General features: G+C 37.3%; 1 protein-coding gene across 1 annotated transcript in view; it reads right to left on the minus strand.

Annotated features, from left to right (window-relative positions):
• Positions 1 to 237: 237 nt before the first annotated feature.
• The window catches only part of LOC149554274 (external alternative NAD(P)H-ubiquinone oxidoreductase B1, mitochondrial-like), a 123,438-nt gene continuing 110,164 nt past the window's right edge, over positions 238 to 13,511 (minus strand). Inside the window, exons 9-10 of the mRNA XM_089789494.1 lie at positions 870 to 989; positions 238 to 754 (exon numbers count right to left, since the gene is read on the minus strand). Of these exons, the coding sequence (XP_089645620.1) occupies positions 667 to 754; positions 870 to 989 (208 nt within the window). The 3' untranslated portion in view covers positions 238 to 666. The remainder of the gene's footprint in view (positions 755 to 869; positions 990 to 13,511) is intronic.

Consider the following 13,511-nt stretch of genomic DNA (forward strand, 5'->3'; position numbering starts at 1 on the left):
ACAATAGGGGTTTTCTTCCCTGTTCTTTTCCCCCAATGTCGTCACTTGAACGGGGAAATGAACTTTGTAATTTAATTTTAAATATAATATATAAGGCTCTAAGCTTTTTACCGATCAAAAAAGGGGAAAAAAAAGGAATACAACTTAACCAGAAAGTTTTACAACAATTCTGATGATTTCCATATAGAATGTAACAGAGCAGAAATAGCTTTAAACTAGCCAAGCTGAATGGCTAGATTGTTCAAATATGTTGGTGTGCTTATTATATTTCCATAATTTCAGAAGAAAAACAAAAGATAAGGATCCACCTGAAGATGTGGATAGTGGTTGCCATTGCATATTGATTTTCGTTCATTTCATTTTGTTGTTCTCAATTTATCATTTTTGTTCTTTGGAATGCAGTACTTTTAAGGAAATCGTGCCACATACCTTCTGACTCAGCTAGATGCTTTTGACAGATTAAAAAGGTGTATATTTCAAGAACTTTTTCACATAATGGAAACAAAATTTACTAAACAAAAAACAGAATGTTACTCTACATAAAGGAAAACACCATCTGCTGAATAGCTGACAAGAGAAATGTTATAAAATGAATGAATGAGATCTATAGTTTACAGATAAAAGCTCAAATGTTGAACATCTTTGAACCTATAAACCTGATGTGTCTCACATGCCACTTGAATCCCTTCCAAATATTACCCTCTTTGTCCAGTCAAAGACTACCAGTACTCTTGTACGCCAACTGACTTGCTTACTGGGTTACAAAATAAGTGAACACGTCAGCAGTTAAAAAACAAATTTCTAATTAAAAAAAACTCAAAAGAAGAGTGCCAGGAAAGTAATTTTTTTGAAAAGAAACGAAAACATGCCTGGCATAAACAGAGTACCAAAGCCATTGACTGCTGTGGCCAATGGAAACCCAGTCTCCAGGTAATTGTGCAGCTGTCTGTTCACCACCCAAAGGAGCAAATTGCCCAAGGTGCTTGTACCTGTTCAGTGTCATTATTTTTAGCCTACTGTGCTTAAGTAGTTAGAAATTTTCCACAGTCCAAGAGATCTAGTTAGCTGTTATACAGAGTGTTTTTGGATGTAAAAATACAAAGTTACTCCAAAAGCACTCTATATAACTAAAGTAGAGCAGTATGTCTGGCAGAAACAGAGACTGAAATAGAACAAGCTAGGCTTTTCTATGAAAGCTGACATGAAATGACATCCTCAAAGAGAATATGTACTCTCTGAACTTATAGCCAGATTGAGACACATCTGGAATGCTGGATAAGAAATATGACTGAAGCTGACATTAGAAACTCCAGTGAAATGATTTGTTCCAACTCAATTTTTTCTGTCCAAATGTCTAGGAAGATATATTACACCATTTTTTCTGACAAGAAGTTAAAAGATACTATTTATTTATGAAAGTAGCTTATACGAAAAGCTATAATCCTTAACCAAAGATTAAAAAGGTTATAAGATGAAAAGACAATTACTATACATTACCATGAAAAAAAAGTTGGCCTAAACTCATTTTTTCATAAAATGAAAGAAACAGTATATATGATCCATAAAGTGGATCAGCATATACGGACCAATCAGGTTCAGTACTGCTAAGTCACCTTTAGCAGTGTTAGAAACATTGAGGGGATGCAAGCCTTATATTTTGGCGGCATATCCTGTAGTTGTTATGGTTGGCTGAAAGATGACCTGTAGCAGTGCTGCTGCAAGATGGCCTGCAACACTAAAGCAGATGTTCTAAATGGTTGCAAGTTAACATACAATAGTGCTGAGAGTGTTCCAAGTGACTTGGGAGCCTTACAATCATCCGTTCAGAACAAATGCAGTAGCTTGGAGTGCCTTCTTCTATTAGATATACTTAAGTGCAAGTGGCCGATTGGCTAAAGGAGTTGATGTTGAGTGACATGGGATGGACAATGAATGTGAGTGGTCTTGTGGATTTGATGGGGATCATTTGAGGCATCACCACTGCATTGGTGACAACTTGACCAAGTCGCCATGTAACTCGAAATGCACCTTGGCAGAGCAGCATAGAAATGAAATTGATCATAGAAATATGCTAGATAGTAAGTCTGTTGCTCACCCTAAAACAGGTTACAGATCTCATATGGCAGTCAACTTCAAAAGAGTTTTCATTTTTTCATTTTAGGTCGAGAAGTAGTGCAATAAACAAGATATGGTTGAGAGTTATAACTTCTCATTAATCATCACTTTGAGGTTTTTAATATGATTATCAATTGTAGCTTTAAGAAATGTTGAAATGTTTCAAGAATAATCTGGTCTCTACAACACAGATCTTTTGCAATAGTTTCTAGGATTTTGATCCTTCTAGGCAAAGATGGCCTGTTAATATCACCCAGACAGTGAAAATGCATCTCCCCCATATTAACACTGCTATAAGGTTCCTATGGTCCTATTATCCTCATAATTTGATGAACACAAAATGTAACTGCATGTCTTGCCTCTTCGTTCAGATGTCTCATGAGAGCTAGCTACCAAAGAATTCATTGGTGGAGCCATAGCATATTGCAACCTCTTAAAATCTAACTGATCTATCACGAATAAGAAAATCTCCTCTTCTTTCAAAATGCAAAGAAGATCATTCTTTGGTTGCAGTGACTATTCAAGTCTCTTACCTACTTTACAAAATTTCTTCCCCATCTCTTTTGTATTATACGAGGCAATGATTTAAAATCTACGACAATATCTTCAATATTGAGTCCATATTAGAACTCAACCCAAAAAAACTTATATGCAATTAGTTGAACTAATAGCAAAAGCAATGACATAGAGAACAATAACAAAGATATTTGATATTAATGGAGTGAAAGACTCCTTAAATAAGAGGACAAAATATATATCCAATAACAATAAGACCTAAGTTGTCTAGGTATGATCATACAAGTACAGGATATAGGTACGACACTTTTTTCTTGGGTACAGGTTTGTCCACACAAACATGTACATATATGTATAATGGGTTGCCCTTCTTTGCAAGCAACCTGCTCATGAGAATATTCCCATCACAAGAGTTAGGGCCACATAAGCTTAAGTCATAAATATGTATAATGGGTTGCCTTTCTTTGCAAGCAACCTGCTCACAAGAATATTCCCATCACAAGAGTTAGGGCCACATAAGCTTAAGTCATAAAAGCCCCTCTTTTCTGAGCCAATCTTGAATGCATGTAGGGTAATTTAGTTGATAGGCTATTAATAGGAGCTTTGCTCCCTGGATAATTTTTTTTATTCTCGAAAATTTCCTACCTCTCTGGTTGTCATTTTTTTCTGATGATGCGAATCTCTTCAGCTCGGATGCTAATCACTTATTTGTTTTTTTCAATTCTATTTCTGTATTTTGTCCTTATCTTTGTTTTTATTTTGACTCTTATGTAATGTCCCCTTTGTCATTTTTGTCCACACAAACATGTACATATATGTATAATGGGTTGCCCTTATTTGCAAGCAACCTTCTCACGAGAAGATTCCCATCACAAGAGTTAGGGCCACACAAGCTTAAGTCATAAAAGCTCTTCTTTTCTGAGCCAATCTTGAATGCATGTAGGGTAATTTAGTTAATAGGCTATTTATATATTTATAGGAGCTTTGCTCCCTCGATGATATTTTTTATTCTCGAAAATTTCCTCCCTGTCCAGTTGTCTTTTTTTCCGATGATGCAAATCTCTCTGGCTCGGATGCTAATCACTTATTTGTTTTTTTCAATTCTATTTCTGTTTTTTGTCCTTATCTTTGTTTTTATTTGACTCTTATGTAATTTTCCCTTTTGTAATTTTCCCTAGAAGGTGCCCTAAATCACAATCATAACAGATTAGGGTTAGGGTTTATTAGTATGGGTCTGAATACGAATACAAGTACAACAAATGATGGCTTGACCCTTTTGTACAAGTAATTTGCTCACGAGAAGATACCCATCACAGGAGTCGATAAGTTTGTAGCTTTAGTCAGATTGATTCGATCATGAGATACATTGTTGATGGTAAATCATCATATATATCTATACACAGACAGTTATTTATATTATTAACATATTAAGTAATGATGATTAACCATAGAGACAAGTCTCCTCTCATATTTATGAGTCTTCAAATCTGCATTTGGAACATACCAATAACAATGGTAGTGTTAGTACAATTACAGAAAGCAATATCCTTCTCAACAGTATCAATCACATTCTCTACAAAGCAGTGATTCCTACATACCTGCAAGTGTAATATTTATCAGTATCACAACAGTGATACAAAGTATATAGTGCCATTGCATTTGTGGTGATCCTGAAAACTCAACATGGTATCAGAGCTAAACTGCGAGTGTGAAGATAGAACCAGGAGAGGAAAAATTTATAAGCATCCATTGCACGATTACACACATATCAGGAGCGATACATACTTAGAAAAATAGATATGGACGAAAGACTATGCTTGTGGATTGAAAAAATAAAATCAACCCATATATTTAGCAAGCAATTTTGGAGACGATGGGAATGCAAGCATTAGAGGATACATAGTCACTGGATTAATAAAGGATTATTGAATTCCTAAAATTACTTACAAACATTGAAATATCTGATAAACAAAGTTATCACAGTTCAGTCTATAGAGAGAGAGAGAGTGCAATTAATATGAAGGAGCATATTAATATGCAAAGACACTATCACATAAGCCATCATAATTGTATCTGGGACAGTGATAGTGACTCCAGATTGATAGTTATTTCAAGCCTTATATGCAGTGCAGATTACCGGTAAGATTGATAAAGATTAAGAACAGCGATGAGGGAGCCACACTTATATAAATGTTCATCTCTAGCACACGCAACAGAACAATGATCTTATAAGGGTACCACCAACCAGGCAGATGATTTGATCATGTCTACGTAGCAGATTTGCATCGCCATAACATATATTTACAATCAACATCTGATGAGTTGGATATATATCGAATAGAGATATGGCACAAGAAATAATAAAGATGACAGATAAAGCATGGAGAAAAGGTTGGTTTGCCTTCATTTAGTATTGGTGAATAGCATTGGGTATGGTAGAGACTCAAAGAGAGAAAACCCCCACATACTGAACAATAAAGTATCAAATCAGAACCATAACCAAGGTATCGATGAGAAATAAATAGATTGGTTATTAACTTCAAGAGGAGAACATAAAGAAGAAATTAAGAGATAGATGGAAGTGGACAAACACAACATCACCAAATTAGTGATATCCATAAGAATTCGAACATGAGAGTTAGAGGATTTTTTTCTAAAGATTATTATAATCACTCAATATCTGCAATACTATCAAACACAGACAACATCACTGTAACTGGGAAGAGTATATAGGAGGATATGAAAATATAGGAACTACAACATGTGATCAAAAGTAGCAGATATTAAGGAGGCAGATAAATAACCGGTTCACTCAGAAATCAAGGCATCCATGTAATTCAAAGGAGATTATCAATAAAGACATGACAAGGCTATCATGCCAATAAACAAGGACCAGGCAAAAATAAGAATTGATGCGAGAAATATGGCCGGGCATCTATTTGAGATCGCCGAGGTGCAACAAAACATCATTTTCTGAGGTGTCATATAGTGAAGCAATAAATCATTAGTCTATCCAAGAATAGAAAAAGATATTGAATCATTAATCTACAATAGTAATGTTTTTGGACATGCAACCAAAGTGAGTCTTTACTTCTCTGACTTGGAAACATCCTTTGAGGGATTTAGAAAAGGGCACTCTCCACTCTTGCATCAACATTTTACCTTGTTCCATCCATGCTTCCCCGGCCTTGATCCTTTCATTTAAAAACTTTCATCTTAGCATTTCATCAAAATGGGAGAACATTATCATTTGGATGTCTTTGGGGATGATACCTGTGAGGAGTCTCAAACAATAAAATTAAAAAATTAAAATAAAAATGAAATAAAAAAGAGAAAAGGTCCCAAATGTTATGAATGGAAGAATTGCATCTATTATTTGAGACATTGATTGTTGATCAAAAGTTAAGGTTTTTGGTCTTGCAAATGCATAAAATGGAGTAAGTGGGAATTCTATACTGTGGGGGGAATAATATCCAGTGTTCCATTCCTATTGTTTGAGACGTTTTCTAATGTGATGTATATGGAGCTTCATTGGAGCAACTTTTATCCACAACGTTGATGTACAAATAAGTATTTTAATGTATTACATTAATGTACTCATTATAGTCTCTCTCTTATTTGTATTTCTATATATACTATATGAGCTATTTTCCTTGATCTTTTCCTTTGTATCTGAAGATGATCTTGCAGGAAAAGAAGGCTGGTACTTTACACATGCTACCAAATATTGTGCAAACTCAATCTTATGATAGTAGCTCTAAAGAAGCTGTGATCTAGAATTCATTAGTCATCTGATGATCAGTGAGGTTCTTGAAATGAATATTCTTGATGATTGAGATTATGAGTATGCTTCCACTAAGAGGGAGTCTGACACTTCTTCAAAGGAAATATAGGAGCTCATAAGATTGATACTTAGAGAGAGTCTAAAAATACATGTGTATGAATGCATGATTTTAATGGTCCTACCCCTATGTACATCATGAGGAAATAACAACTTATAACCAGAAAGAAAGAAGATTGATATCATTTTCAAAGGGAGTTCAACATGCATCCTTAGGCAAAGAAAGCTCTAAGAGAGTAACTAGAGGACATGACTTCCCAAGATTGTTGTTTTGAGGGAATATTTTAAGTGTGATCTTTTCTCTGTAAGGGAAAAGATCGAAGTGAAATTCCTTGTAATGCATTCTTCTCTATGAGAGAGAACTTGAGGTGAAAGCCCTTGTTCCACCCATTGATTTGGTTCATGGTGGTTACTATTTTGCATACGTGGATTATGTCATGAAAGGTGACGATCTTTTATTGATACATATATCTGGAAGGTAGCTATTGTTAGGTGGCAATCTTATCAATAGTTTGACCTGTTGTCATGAAAGACTTCATTAATTTGTTGTCCTAGAGTGTCAAAAGTCATGATAACGAATGTATCATGATCATAGTTCATTAAGTTGTTGTCCCGAAGTGTCGAAGATCATGATACTTGTCATGATAGAGATCATGACATTGTCATTTCTTGTTATATGATAGACTACATTAAGTTGTTGTCCAAGAGTGTCGGAAATTAGATAACTCATATCCTACTAGGATATAACATATTCTTTTGGTAGGCATCAAGGATTTGATGCCAGTGCACATACCAAAAGAATATAAGTATGATGAATATCACATGATTTCTTATCAAGTCATACTCTGGATTATATTGAGAGATAACATCTAAGTTGATGAATATATGTTGATATCCTTAAATATGCCATTCCAGGAATATTATACTAAGATGATATCTCTTCATATACTTGAGAGCATAATGTTCTCTATAACAATCCTCCCTAGCTAAGAGGGAGTGTTAAGTTTGTAGCTTCAATCATGAGATACATTGTAGATAGTAAATCATCATTTAGATAAATATTCTTATATATATATATATATATATATATATATATATATATATATATATATATACGGTTGTTTATATTATTAACCTATTAACTAATGATGATTAACCATAGAGAGATGTCTCTTCATGAGACATGTTTACTCTCATATTTATGAGTCTTCAACATTTGGAACGTACCACTAACAATGGCAGTGTTAGTACAATTACAGAAAGCAATATCCTTCTCAACAGTATCAATCACATTCTCTACAAAGCAATGATTCCTTTAACCCTGCAAGTATAATATTTATCAGTATCACAAAATATATAGTGCCATTACATTTGCATGATCCTGAAAACCCAACATAAGTAAGTCATAAAAGGTCCTTTTTGAGCCAATCTTGCATGCATGTAGAGTAGGCTAGTTGTGGGAGCTTTGCTCCTTATTATTGAACATTGTTTGTCTCTCCAATTTTCTTTTTTTTCGATCATGTAGAACTCTTCGACTAAGATGTATCCTCTGTAATGTCCCCGTCATAAAATAAATGTATTTAATTAATCTTTGTAACGGACCAATTGATTTAATTTATCTCAGTCCCATTTTTATTTTTGTGTTCGAAGTTTGTGTCGCCGTCGGCTATCTTTGTGCACCCTCAGAATGGTTTCCCGACGGGTATTTAAGCACGGCTTGTAGGAAGTCCTATGTATGCTTTTGATTATATTTCTCTATACTAGGAATTCCTATAAAGGTTTCACTGTTGTTCGCCATTTCGGAAGTGAAAGATCTTCCCTATTTGGCTCGTGCAGTTTCGGTGGGATTCAATCCTCACCCTATTCCGTATGTGTATCTTTTGGCAAATATTGAAGGAAATAATTCATATTCGAGTCTGTGATCTTCTTGTATGGTGTATGAATGAATTATGCATTCATATGTGTAACACGTGGTACCCAAGCATTTAGTATGGATCTCTCTCTGCTAGTACGGCTTTCACACTTCACCCCACATTTTCCACTTCACCCCGCACCTTCATCGTTTCCAGATTAGTGTACGGCTTGGAAGTTCTTCCCCATGTACAACATCATTAACATAATGTACAGCCAAACAAGGAAACCTACCATACAGCCCTTAGTTCCCACTGTACGACCAGTCACCGTACGGATGTCCTTTCACCGTACATCACACTCCCCATACAGTACGGCTGCTTCAGCCCACCATACAACCATACCACGTACGACTACCCTTCACTTCACCACTTCTAGTTTGATTCTGTACAGCCACTACAACTCATCCTCAATCACTACACAACCACTTTAGAAGCAATTCCTGAACTGTATGGACTTCATACTAGGGCATATTCGCAGTTATTTCTTGTTGGAAATCTGTTAACCATAGCCTGGGACATTACAGTGGTATCAGAGCGCTTCGTTCTTGCTAGCCTATGGACAATGAATGAGAGTTTATAGCCGAAAAAAAAGACACATTCCTTTGGTCGAATGGCGGACGAACGGGAACCAACCGCTGCCGAACTTGTGGCTCTTCTAAGGGAACTTGCCAGGAATCAGGCACAGATCACTGATACGCAGCTACACATGGAAGACACTCTCAAGAAGTTGGCAGAGAACAAAATGGTCACAACGTAGACTCGGTGAGAGGTAAATCACATCCTCAACGAGCACGCTCTCTACCTTCCATGCCAACTTTCCCACCATGGACGGAGGCACATCACGGAGAGAGACAACCAACCTTCAAAGAGATGAGAGAAGATTGGAAGAATGCAAACCTTGAAGAAGATATATCCTACAAAGATTACGCAGATCTAAGAATGAGATATTCAGGAGGCGGAAATAGAGTATACTTTAACGATGATCTCAAGAGAAAGTTGAGTAAGGTAAATCTGTCTCCATTTGACAAGTCAGGTTCCATATCAACCCAAGCATGGGTTATGAAAGCCAATACCTACTTCCAATTGAATCCTATGCCAGAAGAAGAAGCAATCAAATTTGTCGTGTTACACTTGGAGGGAGTTGCGCACAAATGGTGGCACCACGACACCTTCACATTAGGGCATGATCAAATAAAGACTTACGCAAAATTCACGGAGAGATTGATAGAACAATTTGATGGTAAAGATCTGGAACTCAATTTCAAAGATTTGGCGCAACTGAGACAAACTGGATCGGCAGATCAGTTCATTGCCGAATTTCTGAAACTCTTTGTGTTGGTCACGAACATTTCCGAAAGAAGACAGGCAGTGCTCTTCATGGACGGACTAACTGAACCTCTTAAAGGGTAGGTAAAGGGATTCAATCCGGCTACCCTGTCGAAAGCAATCAGTAAAGCACGAAGTATGGCATCGTCATTGGCATCATCCTCATCCTCTCGAAGCTAATCACATCCTAAACCACCGACGTTTCCGAGGGACAAACCTCCGCCCAAGAAGCCGTCGTTAGATGAAGCTACCAAACAGGAACTCTGAAGGAAGAAATTGTGTTTCAATTGCAAAGGACCTTGGGAGCCAGGTCACCGATGCCTCGGAAAGGGGAAGATCCATTACATTGAGGTCATGTCCGATGATGAGGAACAGGAAGAAATGTCGGCCGAAGATAACCAACCCCACCATGGCACCAACACCAATCTAAATTGTACAGAGAGGGTTGCCGCTTTGGTACAGCATGGAGGAGCCATTGCATTGGCTGGCAGTCCGAGGTGCACAATTTTTTGTGTAGGGGGTACCCCTCAGGGACAAAGGGTTACCATGATGTTGGATAGTGGTGCTACTCTAAATTTCATCAACTCATCCTTGGTAAGATAGAGAAGTCTCCCTACAGAGGCGCACACAGGCTTTTAGGTCAAGGTTGTCGGAGGGACTTTCCTACCCTACACACACCTTGTTCCTCAACTGAGCATCACAATGGCAAATCACACAGTGACTGAGGACTTCTTCATAGTGGACCTGGCTGACATGGAAGTTATTCTGGGCATATAGTGGATGGAGACCCTTGATGAATACACTCAGAGTTTCAAGCGGATGGACTTCACTTTTGTGGTTGACGGAAAGAAGGTTGGCCTCCGAGGAATGGCGAATGAAGGTCCGAAGGAAGTTTCTGCACATCGGATGGAGGCAATCTTTCGACACGAAAACATTGTGTGGGTTGCGCATTGTTTCATCTTGGCGAAACCTATAAAAGGGCAAAGAACACCTCCGTAGGATGATGAGCTCCAAGATATTTTAAGTAGACATGAAAAGGTTTTCATGGATATTACTCCCGGCATACCACCGCACCAAGGGTTTGAACACACTATCGGGTTGGAATCAAGGGCAAAGCCGATCATAACCACACCGTACCGCCACCCCAAGAAATTCAAAGATGAGATCGAAAGGACAATTCAAGAGTTGCTAGAGAAAGGATGGATCCGTCCCAGTTCCAGCCCATTCGCATCATCTGTAGTGTTGGTCAAAAAGGACGGGATGATGCGCATGTGTGTGGACTATTGCACGTTAAACAAGAAAACAATAAATAATAGGTATCTATAGGCAGAGTCCACCTTTCCGAGGCAGACTGCCTCTTGACTCGGACTCTGCCGAGTCCAGCTCGAGTCCTTCCTGACTCGGCGAGTCTCGATGCCAAGACTCTCGCCGGCGGGTAACAAGTAAAAAGGCAAAAAAAACATAAAATGCTTTGTTTAATTCAATTTTTTTGGTTTGTATAACATGTTATTGACCTAAAAAGGTCATTCCACCATTTGCTTGTGCTCACAAGAGAGAGGAAAGAGTTAGAGAAGAATATTGGGGTTTTGAGAGAGAAATCAACAAACCGGTTTGGTCTCCCGTATTGATTGCTAATGGTTTGTGCATCTTTCTAGCTTGCATTAAAGCATTGAGAGGAGCTTGAGGGAGCATTTGGAGGAGGTTTCTACAAACTTGCATTTCCATTGTTTGTGCAAATTTGAAGAGGTAAGCTACAAGTTGTTGTTGCATTTCTTTGTGTTGTTTTACTATGTTTTAAACTTTTACATTCATATTTTTTAAGTATTTTCACTTCTCATTTTGTTTAAATTTGTTTGGTCTCTACTCTCTACTACTAGTCTACTATTTTTTTACTTCTCATTTTGTTTACATTCATATTGCAGCAGGCTGACAGCGAACAGTAACTTATTGAAATTTGATATAATGTCTCAACAACAAGGTGAGGGAAGTGAAAATAGGCCTCCATTTAACCCTAATGCAGACCCAAGTGCAATAGCAAGGGATAGGGCTTGAAAACATGCCATCCCAGGGCACAAAAAGGGAGTTGTTACATGTTGGCATTGTGATGTGGTATGTAATGGGGGAGGAATAAATAGATTGAAGTATCACCTAGCACATATACCTAGACGTGATGCTAAAAAATGCAAAGATGTAACCCAAGATGTTATGCGAGACATCCAAACTCTTCTAGAGGAAAAAATGGAGCAAAAAGAATTGAAAAAGAAGCAACATGAAGAAATGGCACAACTAGCCGGAGCCCAACAGGGGTCTTCTAGTTTTCGCTCTCCATTATCCACTGCTCCACCTACGGATACCACTGCTTCTACGAGTGTAAGCATTGGGCCTCGCATTCGTAAGCAAAAATTGACACTTGATTCTATGTTTGCTCCACGCACGGCTCCAGGTTCACAGCCATCGCTTGAGGGCATGGGTTGGAACAAGGATAAACATGATTATGCAAAATTAGCACTTGGCAACTTCTTCATCTAGAACAACATTTCATTCAATGCAGCAAGGTAATTATTTATGTAAATTTAAATTTAAGTCTTCTCTTGCTTTCAAAGTTACAAGTTTCAGCTTTCAACTTTCAGCTTTCAATAATATGTTTATTTTGTTTATTTTAATTTGTATTTTGTTTTCAAATTTATTTATAATATACTAATTTGTTTAACTTGAAATTTTATTCTATTTGTTTTAGGTCCCCTTATTGGCAAATTAGAATCGATGATGTTGTTGTTTGTGGTCCGGGGTTCAAAGCCCCTAGTGCTGAAGAGCTAGGAGGCCCTATTTTGAACCAAAGGGTGGCTGATGTACAAGTTGAAATCACGGAGCAGCGTGAGGTGTGAAAGAAAAAAGGTTGCACCATCATGACTGATGGTTGGACTGATAGGAGTAGAACACTCCTCAACTTTTTTGATTCTTCATCAAGTAAACTGTAATTGTACTTAGAGTCTTAGACATTAAAAATTTAGAAGTAGAACTTGTACTTAAGTGATTAAGTTTATAAATTTTGAATTTATAAATTATGATTCATCATTAATCATTATACTAATTTGTTTCTCTTTCTTTAGGTGCCACGGTTTTTTTGAAATCCATTGATGCCTCGGGAAAAACAAAGAATGCTGAATATCTTTGTGGGATAATGGATGAAGTGATAAAGGATGTAGGTGACGAGAATGCGGTGCAAATAGTTACTGATAATGCAGCAAATTATGTTGCTGCAAGAAAGCTTCTTATGGAGAGACACCCTCACCTATTTTGGACCCCTTGTGCCGCTCATTGCATTGACCTCATGTTAGAGGATCTTGGTAAACTCCCTTGGATCAAAATAATTATAGAGCGAGGAAGGAGTGTATGCAAATTCATATATAATCATACATGGGTCCTCAACCTCATGAGGAAACACAATGAGCAAAGGGAGTTGTCTCGTCCAGGGGTCACTAGATTTGCAACCAACTTCCTCACATTGAAATCCTTGCTTGATTCAAAGGGAGGTTTGAGACGTATATTTGTTAGTGAGGAGTGGCTTGCATCCTCATATGCAAAGACCACTGCAGGGATTGCTGCAGCTGATCATATTTTTGACGAGCCCTTTTTTTGGACACCTATTGCTGATATTGTGAAGGTAATTTTCCTTTTTGTCCTCATTTCAACTTTATTTTGTTTATGAAATTATGTTATAAATTATTGTTCATTTTTTAAAGAAAAAACTTAAAGCTGATTATTTCTTTTCCAACTTTCATAATGATTGCAGTTTGTAA

This window comes from Cupressus sempervirens, chromosome 6 (assembly GCF_028749045.1).
Source record: "Cupressus sempervirens isolate cs-2001-9-10 chromosome 6, ASM2874904v1, whole genome shotgun sequence".
Lineage (NCBI taxonomy): Eukaryota > Viridiplantae > Streptophyta > Pinopsida > Cupressales > Cupressaceae > Cupressus > Cupressus sempervirens.